We start from the raw sequence: 12,887 nt of genomic DNA on the forward strand, positions 1-12,887 counted from the left end.
AGTCTATTAAGTATGCAACAGCATTATGTCTTTAAAAAAACCAATGTATATACCTTGTTAAAAAATACTTTATTGCTAAAAAATGCTAATCATCAACTGAGCCTTCAGCAGTTGAAATTTTTGCTGGTGTAGGGTTCAAAACACTGCAAATTACCAAAATGTGAACTCAAGAGACATGAAATGAGCAAATGCTTTTGAGAAAAACAGCACCCATAGACTTGCTCAACACAGGGTTGTAACAAACCTTCAATGTGTAAAACTCGAAGTATCTGCGGAGCATAATAAAACAGAGGTATGACTATAATCTCTTCACCATGTTAACCGCCCATGATGCTGGTATGTACTTACTGTCAAGTTGTCTCTCAGTAACTGCATTATTAGTGTGCTGTCTTTGTATGACTCTTCACTTAATGTATCAAGTTCAGCAATGGCTTCATCAAATGCCTGTGATAAAAAAAAATACATTTCAATGCTCCAATAATAATGATTACTAAATTTCCACATAACAGGTAAAAAATACATACCGTTTTTGCAAGAGAGCAGGCTTTCTCAGGGGAGTTCAGAATCTCATAATAGAACACGGAGAAGTTAAGGGCCAGACCCAATCTGATAGGATGTGTTGGCTGCATTTCCTTTTTGCTGATTTCAAAAGCTTCTTGGTATGCTTGCTGTGATTGATCCACAATCCCTGGATAATAAAATGCACCAAAATGTATCAATAAAAGTTTGCACTTCACCTTCACCCCTCAAACCAAACCTTTACTATCCAATTATAAACTCTGAAATATTAAGCTATAGCAACCTTAACTGATTAAGGCTCCTCAATTGAAAAGAAAAAAAAAATGAAAAGACAAAAAAAGAAAAGCTTCTCTTGGAAAATTACACTAGCCATTGATCAATGTCAAGACAAAATAACTCTAACCATCTCAGTATTATTTTTAATAATTAGTTTGTACTGCTCTACAGTTATACTATAACCACTATCAAAATTGTGAGGAAACATTCCTATACATAAAATTGGCTTGTTAGCAAGCATACATTTCAGAATACCAATTATTCAGCAGGAGATATATAGTTGACCCTTGAACAACAAGGGGTTTAGGGATGCCAACTCTTCATGCAGTCGAAAATCTGAGTATAATTTTGTAGGCGGCCCTTCATGTCCAACCTTGGATCATGTAGTACTGTAGTATTTACAGAAAAAATCTCTGTGTAAATGGACCTGTGCAGCTTAAATCTGTGTTCCTCAAGGGTCAACTGTTTAGTTGAAGGAAGGACGGGGGGAGGGAAGAAGGGAGGGGAGGGAAGGAAGAAAAGAGAGAGAGAGAGAGCGCAAAGTCCATTATTACTTTTCATTTAGTGCTCTGAGCAATTAAAAAACAACAAAACAATTCTCTACACTCCAGAAGGGACTCCTTCCGTACTGTGTCATTTTCTAAGTGTCCAGCACAGGCTGAGGCAGCATACCTTTCTTGTCATCACCAGCAGCAACCTCAGCCAAATAGCGGTAGTAGTCTCCTTTCATTTTCAAATAGAAGACTTTGCTCTCTGCTTGTGAAGCATTGGGGATCAAGAACTTTTCCAAAAGAGACTTGGGAAGAAAAGAAACAGTCATAATAAGACTAAAATACTTACAAAACTGAAAGAATCTGCATTTTTTAAGAGCATACTATAGCCTAAGTTATAAAACTTTAATACCCAGTCATTGCCAATAATACAATTTTTGAATGCTGTAGGCTCGTAAATTTGTGGTTTAAGAGCAGAATGCTTTGGACAGCAATACTTAAAATTTGAAATTAGTGTTCAGCTTATTATTTAAGGATGATAATTTGAATATTGGCATCTCCCCCATAGTGCTATCAATTTACATGCTGATAAAGACTGCATGTTTCAATGAATGTGAAAGCATGATAGCTCATAATATTATATCTGTTATTATGTTTTATTACTATATTATTTAACAAAATGGCAAACTTTTCATTTTCAAGGTAGTCATGACACTAGAATGCAAAGAACGTAAGAGATTAACTTTTTGGTACTCTGGAGGAATATATGACTTAAGCAGAAACCGATAGTATAATAGACACTACCAGAGTCCATGACAGAGGAAACAGAACAAAAGAACAAAACGTCATTTATAAGACTACAATTAAAGTAATACCTCACAACAGGTAAAAAGCTGTTCAAAGTTTTTTTTTTTTTTGCGGTATGTGGGCCTCTCACTGTTGTGGCCTCTCCCGTTGCGGAGCACAGGCTCCGGACGCGCAGGCCCAGCAGCCATGGCTCACGGGCCCAGCCGTTCCGCGGCATGTGGGATCCTCCCGATCTGGGGCACGAACCCGCGTCCCCTGCATCGGCAGGCAGACTCTCAACCACTGCGCCACCAGGGAAGCCCCTGTTCAAAGTTTTATTTTTCCTAACTAAATTAAGACACTGGTAGGAGTATGAGAATTAAAGATCTGAAGAGTAAACCTTTAGTTTCATTAAAGTGATTTTCAGCTAATAAGATACATATTTACCGATCACCCCAAACGGGTTAAACTTCATTCTACGTAATTCTGTTCAAAACTATAACAATCTAAGCTAAGTAAATCCTAACATGCTAATAATTATATTCTACAATGGATTTAAAGAAAAACTTGATTTCACTGTATTAGGGAGATAAGACACAATAAACTAGTAGTTTTTCTTTTTTTTTTTAAGGGGGAGAAAGATAATATTCCAGTAGTAGAATTAGGCAAAAAAAATTTTTTTAAACACTCCACTTCTTCCTACTAAATACACTCTAGGAATCAAGGTGAAAGTCAATTTTCAACTGGGCTTAGCCCCAAACAAGTCTCAATTTTTACAAGGAAAAAGGGTATCTAATTCTTGGTTTCTATTCTTCTGGTAGTAACCCAGTAGTTTATATAGCACCTACTTATATGCCAAACAGGCTGAAAAATGCTTTTAAATAATAACTCTAACTTTGTATGTCTACCTCATTATGTTCCAAATGGTGAGTGGGAGAGTAAGCTTTAACCCGGCTTCTCCCCCTTTCTGCAACTTAAGCAACAGATACTCAGATGAAATGGGTAGTTCCAAGTTGGCAGTAGGAGCAGGTTGCAATGCATTACAGGAAAGGGTTGGAGATGAGAGAATTCAACCTGAAATAATGTTTCCTGTGATTATTAACTGATATTTGAAACCGTTGGCCTGAAATTAGAAGACCCCTTTGGTTAGGATAACAAAATTCTTACTACACCACACCCAGACTTCCATATTCAAAGATCTCTCAGCTGCAAAAGTGTTTTGGAATTCATTCATTCATTGATTCATTTAAACTGTGAGGCAGGCAGCTTCTAGTGTGAAATCTCAACCAAACTAGAAATAAAGGAACCCTCTGGGCTTGGAAGACCACTGCTTCCTCCGAAGAAGGAATGCCTATAACCTAAGACTTGGCAAAATTCAAACTCCCGTCATTTTGTCCTTTAAACACCATCAACCTCTTTGAGGCATGAACACTCTGTGAACACTACAGCTGCTCTTTGGGGATCTGCGGATCTGCCTAAACAGCAAAAGATAGCTCCATTTAGTATAGTAAGTGGTTTTTTTTTTAACTTAAGAAACAAATGACCAGGCTTTTTCAAGTTTTATATCTTAATACAAAATGCATTATTCATTCCACTATGGGAGACGGTATAGCATAATGGCTTTGGATTCAGAAGTCTAGGTTTAACCTGCGGCACTCCACACTTGGAGGGACAAATTCCACTTTTGACTGGCTAGGCTAAAAGTTAGACTATGAAGTCCAACTAAGGAAAAAGTGTATTGAGATTAACCAGAATTCACAAATCACTTCAAATTAAATAGCGGGAAATATATATATAAATCTTAAGAAGGTTCCATGTACAATTCGATTGTGAACTGCTCTCTGGCTCATTTATATATATTTAAGATTGACAAAGAATATTTTCAAATGAAAGAACTGACAACAAGTAAAAGCCTAACCATGAAATCAATTCTCTACCTAGGCATTTCTATTTCGTATTTTACTGCTTCAACATATTTTTTACATTCATTTATTCTTCAATACTTAAATGGACTGGGCTAGGCACTGAGAATAGTGAGCAAGACAGTCTCTAAGTCTGAGGATAAAATGTCTAGCAGGGAAGACAACCGAAACAGAAGAACACGCCTCGTCATGTCCCTCACTTTTCAATGACTTTTATCTAACCCACTGTATATATGTAAAGATGAGGGCCACAAACATGTGCAGTTAGTTAAGGGTGAATCACTTAAAATGTAAAACTTTAAAGTATACGTCCAAAAACTTGCAGAAGTTATTTAGGCAAGGTGTCAATAAATGTCATAAGAAATTGAAACTCATCTTTTATGAGTAATAACTTCTATATCTCTAAAAACTGTTGTTTTACATTTGGGTAACCCACACTGAGAATTTTTAAATTAGCAATTAAGCACCTCTTCCCTCAAGCTGAATTTAGCCATAACATCTGATTTACACAGTAACAATGGCAAAAACTACTTTAAAGCTATTAACCAGAACCTACAAGTAACAAGAAGGCAAGATACCAGTAGTCAGGCTGTTTATTGGCCTAATGATAGACTAAAAGGACGAAGGATCAACAGTGGCGAATGTTTCTGGTAAAATGCTGACTACAAGAAGTTGAAAAAGCAAACTCATCACATTGTACCCATTAAATGAATATGTGCAGTTCTTTGTATGTCAATTATACCTCAATAAAGCTGTTAAAAATAAAAGAAGTTGAGAAAGGGATGAGGAATTTTTAAAATAAAAGAGTTGAGAAAGGGATAAATGACAAACTTTTAAAATCTTCTGATGACATAAAGGTAAGAACCATTAAAATTTAAAAAACAAAAAGCAAGATAGACTGGATTAAAGATTAAATTTGGTTCAAAAAGCTAACTATGAAAGAACAGAATGTCCTCCACCAATTCCCCTACCATCCCTGTTCATGTATGCCACTCCTCCTGTCAAGAGGTGGAATTCATTTCCTTTCTCCTGAGTCCCAGTTAACTTTGTTCTCTTGCTTTAACCAACAGAATGTGGTGAAAATGACTCCTGTTCCAGTTCTAGGCCTAACCCTTAAGAGGACTAGCAACTTCCCCTTTTGCCCTCTTGGAGCCCTAAGCCAGCATTAAAAAAAAAAAAAAAACAAAAAAACAACTATCTTTTTAAAATTTTTTTTAAGGTTTTTTTTTTCTTTCTTTTTTTCTTAAATTAATTTATTTTATTTTATTTTTGCTGTGTTGGGTCTTCGTTTCTGTGCGAGGGCTTTCTCTAGCTGTGGCAAGCGGGGGCCACTCTTCATCGCGGTGCGCGGTCCTCTCTTGTTGCGGAGCACAGGCTCCAGACGCGCAGGCTCAGAAGTTGTGGCTCATGGGCCTAGTTGCTCCGCGGCATGTGGGATCCTCCCAGATCAGGGCTCAAACCCATGTCCCCTGCATTAGCAGGCAGATTCTCAACCACTGCGCCACCACAGAAGCCAAAAAAAAAAAAAAAAAAATCTATCTTGCTGGAGAGAAAGGTCAAGTCAGCCCCAGTCATGAAACATGTTTAGTGAAGCCATTTGGATATTTAAGCCCCAGCTGAAAACAGTAATGAGTGACCACAGCCAACACCATGTGAAAAACTGTCCAAAAGAATCCAGACAAGCCAAAGAGTTACAAAACAGAATAAATCACTGTTTTAGTTTTGATCGGTTAGGCAGCAATAGACAACTGAGAAAAATAATAAAAACATCATTTTCAATAATAAACATGCCATTCTTGATACTTAATCACTTTACATGGATTAATTTGATCCTTCCATAACCTTACCTATGAGGTACAAACTACAATTATCGCCATCTCATAGAAGACAACAAATGGCGCCAAGCTCGAAAACCACAGCTAAGTTGTGACGGTACAACTCCAACTAGGCAATCTGACCTGTTCTACAACATTATTCTACGTTTTCTCTGCCCCAGCAGGACGATATGCCTACTAAGAAGGAGAATATGATTCCAAGATATTAATTAGAAATCAAAATGAAGGATGATGATTCAGTTCTACGCTGTGCTGAGGAAACCAAACCTGGAGTATATTGTTCCTTTAAAAATAGGGACTTCCCTGGCAGTCCAGTGGTTAAGACTCTGGGCTTCTACTGCAGGGGGGGCATGGGTTCGATTCCTTGGCCAGGGAACTAAGACCCCACATGCTGCGTGGCTCACCACCCCCCCAGTGTCCGCCAAAAGTATCAAGTCAGGCTTTGACAAACTGGAGAGTATCCAGGAAAGCAAGCAAGAGTGTTGATGAAAACTGGAAACAGTCATGAAAACTGAAAGAATATGACATGAATGGCTCCAGAAGACAAGACTAGTTAAATTTGGGCAGAGGCAGATTTCTGCTCAGTATGAGAAAGCTTACGAAACAAATTTGGAATAGGCCATCTCGTCAGATAGCAAGTTCTACTCTTCTTACAGAGATTTTCAGAGGAAATGAGAAAAATCACTATTTTTTAGAGGAGATTCACAAATAAGATGTGGTCTCATTCAACTCTAAGATATGGAAGATATAGAGTTCACTGAATTAAGTTAATTGTAACACTACAGAGGTGATTAAGTATGTTAATTTATCAAACTAACCAAAGAGAAATAAAAGTTCAATTTTCCGGATTTAAAAGCCAGAGAAAGGCAAATGTAGGGAGAAGACCATGATGGAAATAAAAACAGGGGAAAAAAAGGAAGCAGCACTTATCAGAAAGCAGCAGTGACAAGAAAAACTGGAGAAGAGAAAATGAAGAGAGGAAAGAACTAATAGCTATTTTCAACATACAAAAACTTCAGAAAATACCCTGCGCTAAGTATACAACTTCCTGTATTTCATTCATGTTGTAGTAGTAAAGTGGAGGTGATGACAACTGTGGGACATTGTGAGAATCTAAATTTAAAAGGAGACATAGCATTAATATAAGGAAAGAAGCAAATGAGGTGTCACAATTTCTACTTATAAAATAATGGTTAGGCTGACTACTGATGAACCTTCCACTTGTAAAATTCTCCATATAACACTGACTTTCTAATCTAAATGTAATTTATAACAGAAAAGGATTTTCAGGTCAAACACAAACTTTAATAACATCTTACACTCAAGCACTTAACTGAGACTACAATGTTAATATTGAGCTGATCTCCATTTTAGCCAGTCAGAGAAAAAAATAACATGAAGGAGCATGTAGCCTGGAGTCAGTACCCACAGCCCGCATGTACATTCCATTGGTAAAAACAGTCACTTGCCTGCATTTAAGAGGGACACTGGGAAATTTGGTCTAGCTGTGTGCACAGGAATTAGAGGGGAGCCTCAGTTTTGTTAAACAGATAGCAGTTTCTGTCACACAACTGATGGAAGCATTTTTTCTTAGTTACTGGTATTGATTATGAATTATTAATATGAAATTGAAAAGAACTAGTGAAAATGGAAAAATGGTATGAAGTTTTTGTAGAAAAAATTAAAAAGCGAAATCTTTTTATAATCACTACCTATATGATTTTTTTTAAAATTTTCACATCAGCATTATATGCTAAATATGAACATTAAAATGTTATCACACAACAGGGAGGGAGTAGTTACTTGCCTGAAGAGCAGTTGTACTATATATAGTGTCAATACGGATCTTGCCGAAATAGAATTTGTTTTAGAGATTCACAATAGTTCCCCTCAAGCAGTTTAAAAAAATGTTTTTGATGACAGCTACTGTCTTTTAAAGATAACCATGGCCATTTAAAAATACCTAAAATTAATCTGCTGAATTAGAGTTAATGCATATTCTGACTTTATACAGTAGCCATCCCCATTTAACATTATGTGGGATTGAAAGCATGAAGCCCACATCTGAAATGTCTCTGTAAATGGTTTATAATCCAGAGCTAAATACATGCTATAGCTCTGGAGAGGGCGCTGAACCTTAATCTAATCAATGGATAAATTATGTGGAGCTTGAGATTTTAGAGTTAAAAGATTTTTTTTTTTCCTCTACAGCACCATGTACAATTAACCTCTTAGGTTGTAAGAACACTTAAGATATGGGGTCAAGTAATGATTTTTCCCCCAAGCCAGTCAATTTACCCAGGGCAGAATATATTAACAATAGTTTCTAGCACGTGCTTGATCCAAAGATGGTCTACATAACATCAATGCTTTGACTCTGGAGTGGATTAACATTAAGGAACCACACAAACTGACAGGTTATCTAGTTCTGACTGCCCTTCTTGAGCTAGGTTCAACCTGCCCCCACTAGGAATTTCAGTAAACATTCAATTCTAACTGTGGTCAAATATTTCTAATAAAGTTTGTAAACTGAAAATCCATCTCTATTCTAGTGATATACCTCTCTCACTGTCCTTTAATATGATTACAGCTGGAAATTAAGAAGAGTAAAATATCAAATCTGTAGGAACAATCAAGACTATAAACTATCTAAAACACCAAAACTGCAGCCTGAGCTGGTGGCAAGGCCCTAATCTCTGGGCATCCAAGCATTTCTTGGAGCAACAGATTGGTGTAATAGAAACAGTATAAACTAAAATCAGAAAGACCTTAAATCCCACTCTCATCAATTTTGAGATCTCAGGCAAGTTAATCTCTCAGAGTCTTAGTTTTCTCATCTATTAAAGAATTAAATGAAATTTAATTTTATAAAATGATTTTTTTAATAAAAAACATATTTACAAATGATTAAAATGAAAATCTACTTCAAAAGGCCACTACGAGGTCTAAATGAGAGTGTAGTTTATATAAACAGGAAAGCACCAATCACAGCTCCTAAAAGAGTAGGTGCTCTACTCAGTTAGATGTAAATGTAAGACATGGGGATCTTGACAACCAAAAAATCTGCTTTAGTGCACTTGTACTCTCAACTTTAGTACTTCAGTTCAGCTTCCATAATCAAAAATTTGTGTATCTAATAAGAGTGGTGAAATAATGCACAAAAAAACTTTCATTTAAAAACACAAGATTAAAGAGGGTGGGGACAGGCTTTGCTCTGGGCTTTCCCACCTGGTTTTGTGGTGCCTCCTGAAGGTTCTGATGAAGGAATAAACTGAAGTAATTACAGCAAAACAAAACCAAAAACAAACCTACAGGATTAAATTATATCAAAGTACATAAGATAAAGGAAACATTTTCTGTTAGTACTTGTTCTTTTTACAGCAGACTTGTAAAAGGCACAAGCTTACACTGCTTACTACCTATGTTCAAATCCCAGTTCACTGCTTACTAGCTATGTCAACTTGACGAAGTTCTGAAATTTCTCTGGGCCTCAGGTTTCTCATCTGTAAAAGAGACAGAAAATAGGTGTGACCTCATGAATCTCCCCCCAGCAGGACTCCCAGGGGTCCACAGATCACTCTAAGAACTGCTGACTGACTTAAAGTAATCTGTACCATTCACCTTTCAATATACCCAGCTCTAACACTATGTTCTCCCTCAAGCCAATTCTCAAAAATATTCAGTTTAGTCTACATTTTCTGTACCTCCCAGGTCTGAAGAGCTTTCAACTGAAGGAAAAACAAAAGGAAATATCCCATTTTCTGTCAATATCAACAATGGACTAGCTAAATAAATTGTTACACTCATCAAACACTATACCGACGTTAAAAAGAATGCGGTACATGCCAGTATGGAATGAAGCATAAGATACACATCAAAGTGTGTGGGTTCAACTATGATCCTACCTGTGTATATTCTTCAAGGACAGAACTGTTTGCGTGGGCACTGCAAGTTCCCAGGAGGATACAAAAAAGATTAGACATTACCTCTGAGGAAGTGGGATGACATCAGAAGAGTTTTGTTTTTTGAACTTTATGTCCTATGCTCCGCAACATGTTATCCAGAGCAAGTGTAATTTAAAATAATTATGATTTTGCACCTTTGACTTTTCACATACGTATTCTTAATCTACTTATAGGCTCCTTAAAGACAAACGTTTTGCACATATTAGGCACTCAAACATCAAATCCCCAGGCCAAACTTGTAGACTAATTTGAACTGCTTCATTTAAATATAGCAGAGGAAACTTAGAACAATCTTAAAGGAAAAAAGCCTAACATCAAGACTATCAAAAGTTCATCATCTTACCAAACTTCTAAATATATAGTTAAGATAAAATGTAGTAAAAATTGAGGTTGATATTGTAGGTTAGATAATGAATATTTTGCTCAAAAAGGAACAATGTTCTGCTTCTTTAAAGACCTAGAAATTGCTCAAAAATGACAGGTGTTTGGATGCTGTACTAAGCACATATATTCAGAAACAGCAGCCAAAGGGCAGCCAAAGCATATCCTAATATGCTTTCAGGACCCTTGGATAAGCGCCAGGTACTATGTAATGCCTCTGGAGGGGGCAACCAAGGGAGACAACTACAAAGCTTCACCAGAGATAGGGTGGGAGGACAGTTCGAAGCAGCAAGGTAGAGTAAATTTTTTTGCAAGTCAGGATACCTAGATTTTGGTACTACAACTCTGCCACCAAGAGGAGTGATGGGAGTTTCAAACACAAAATCATGACACCTCCTCATTCGATTTTCTTGTGTTTCACAGTAGCATTCATTTCAAAACCTTCCTTCTGAATTTCACCCCAGGAAAGCTTCTCTAACGCACTGAACACGTCCCGCCCACCACCACTATTCCTCACTTGTCCTTTCCTTTTTTTCTTAAATGGGAATCAGACAATGTAGAGAGTAAGGGTCCTTAGACTAAACTTTAAAAAATTAACAAGAACTCATTGTAAACCATTTATATATTTATTTCAGCCCTAAAGAATGACCACCTGCCACTATGCAAATTAAATCACTGGGCTAGTGGCTGTGATTTAGCTTGTCAATTAGAATACATGAAGCCAATTAATGAAAATGTATTTCAAAGGAAAATCACAAGTTATAGAGCTGGGATTTTTCCCCCTTTCAAAAGAGTAATCCATTCATTATAAAATTGCATAACCCATTTAAAAAGGACTTTGGCAAACTATATTTAGTTCTAACCTCTGATAAAGTAACCATACTTATGGGGCATCTATCTTAAAAAAAAAAAAATTGATACTTTTGCACCACAGGGTGTTTTTAGAAGTCCTCCCTGCTGTTTAAATTAGAAAATATAATGTCCTACCTAAATATAATGGTTCGGTAACAGAACAACATGTGTCTCCTAATATGCACCAAGGAGGGCACAATATCATTTCCAGGAATTCTTCCCCAAAATGCACAATCTGAGTTTACTCATGAGGGATCACCAGACAAATCCAAATTGAGGGACATTCTACAAAACAACTGGCCAGTACTTTTGAAAAAAGTGGCAAAAGGCAAGGACTGAAAAACTGATCCAGATTAAAGAAGAGTAAGGAGACGTGACAATGAAATGCAAACTGTGATCCTGGATTGAATTCTGGACCAGAATTAGACAATTATAGTGGTATAATTTGCTATAGGCTATATAATAGTTTATTTTATCCATTATTTTATTAATTTATTGATTTTGATCATTATATTGTAGTTACACATGTTAACATTTGGGGAATCAGGTAAAGGATATATGGGAAAATTTGAACTTATTTCAAAATAAAAAGTTAAAAAATAAATGGTTAGAAAGGCAGTTTAATTACCATATGTAGAAGCAGCTATTTTCACTTTTGGTTACTTAATATTACACTTATATAAAAGTAAGTTTTAAAGAAAAACCTTCTAAATAGTGACTATTTCTAGGGGACTTCCCTGGTGGGGCAGTGGTTAAGAATCCGCCTGCCAGTGCAGGGGACATGGGTTCAAGCCCTGATCCGGGAAGATCCCCACATGTGGCAGAGCAACTAAGCCCGTGTGCCGTAACTACTGAGCCTGCGCTCTAGAGCCCACTGAGCCACAACTACTGAGCCTGCACGCCTAGAGTCTGTCCTCCACAACAAGAGAAGCCACCGCAATAAGCCCGTGCACCGCAACGAAGAGTAGCCCCCGCTTGCCGTAACTAGACAAAGCCTGTGCACATCAACGAAGATGCAGTGCAGCCAAAAATAAATAATTTTTTTAAAGTGATTTTTAAAAAAAGTGACTATTTCTGGAAGACAGCATTATCAGTGAGTTCTGCTCTCCACTCTTATACCCTTTATGTGCTCATCTGTGTTTTTCAAATTTCCTTATTAGGCTGGTAAAACTTGTATTTAGGAGAAAAAAAGTCACAAAAATAAGTGATGCGTTTGCAAATTAAAATGAGGGGTGGAGAGGAGGTTCCCGCTTTGTCTTGGAGAGTATTCCAACAATTGGTTATACTGTTAAATTTAATTTCCATTAATTAATATACATTAAAAAGTCACTACACAAACAGCAAATAGTCCCAGAATAATAAAGCAAAAGAATCAACCTCTAATGAGACATTTACGGACTGCAATTTGAAAACATAGGGCAAGTGTCTCCTCTGACTTGATTTCACCAGATGTGTGCATGGGGAAGACCAAGCCTCTACAACCCACTGCTCTGTTTTAGACTGTACTATCATGGCCCTCTTCCCTGAACACAAAGGAAAAGAGGCCACGATATAGATAGTATGCTTTCATACCAATCAGGCACAAAAACTGCCAATGGCTAAAAGGGAAAAGGTGCCAAGAACTTGAGGCACAAGGCCCTCAAGTATGATTCTTGCTATTTTCATTTTAAGTACAGAACCCTAAAATATAGTCTAAAACTAAAGCCATCACTTTTAATGAAATTAAACAAAGTGGTAATTTTTCCAGTTACAAGATGGGATTTAACCTTCTCTAAAAAACACTTCTAACTTCTCTAATGTCCAACTCATTAAACAACTCAAATACATGAAATTCCAATGCAACAAAAATTGGGCACTCCT

The 12,887-nt window shown here is 36.9% G+C and overlaps 1 protein-coding gene across 3 annotated transcripts in view; it reads right to left on the reverse strand.

The window, feature by feature from the left end:
- The window catches only part of YWHAZ (tyrosine 3-monooxygenase/tryptophan 5-monooxygenase activation protein zeta), a 33,979-nt gene that overhangs the window by 5,688 nt on the left and 15,404 nt on the right, over positions 1-12,887 (reverse strand). For all 3 annotated transcript variants that reach the window (XM_032609439.1, XM_032609438.1, XM_032609441.1), the window contains exons 3-5: positions 1,468-1,591; positions 525-688; positions 349-444 (exon numbers count right to left, since the gene is read on the reverse strand). In XM_032609439.1, the coding sequence (XP_032465330.1) occupies positions 349-444; positions 525-688; positions 1,468-1,591 (384 nt within the window). The remainder of the gene's footprint in view (positions 1-348; positions 445-524; positions 689-1,467; positions 1,592-12,887) is intronic.

The sequence above is a fragment of the Phocoena sinus genome, chromosome 17, assembly GCF_008692025.1.
Source record: "Phocoena sinus isolate mPhoSin1 chromosome 17, mPhoSin1.pri, whole genome shotgun sequence".
Classification (NCBI taxonomy): Eukaryota; Metazoa; Chordata; class Mammalia; order Artiodactyla; family Phocoenidae; genus Phocoena; species Phocoena sinus.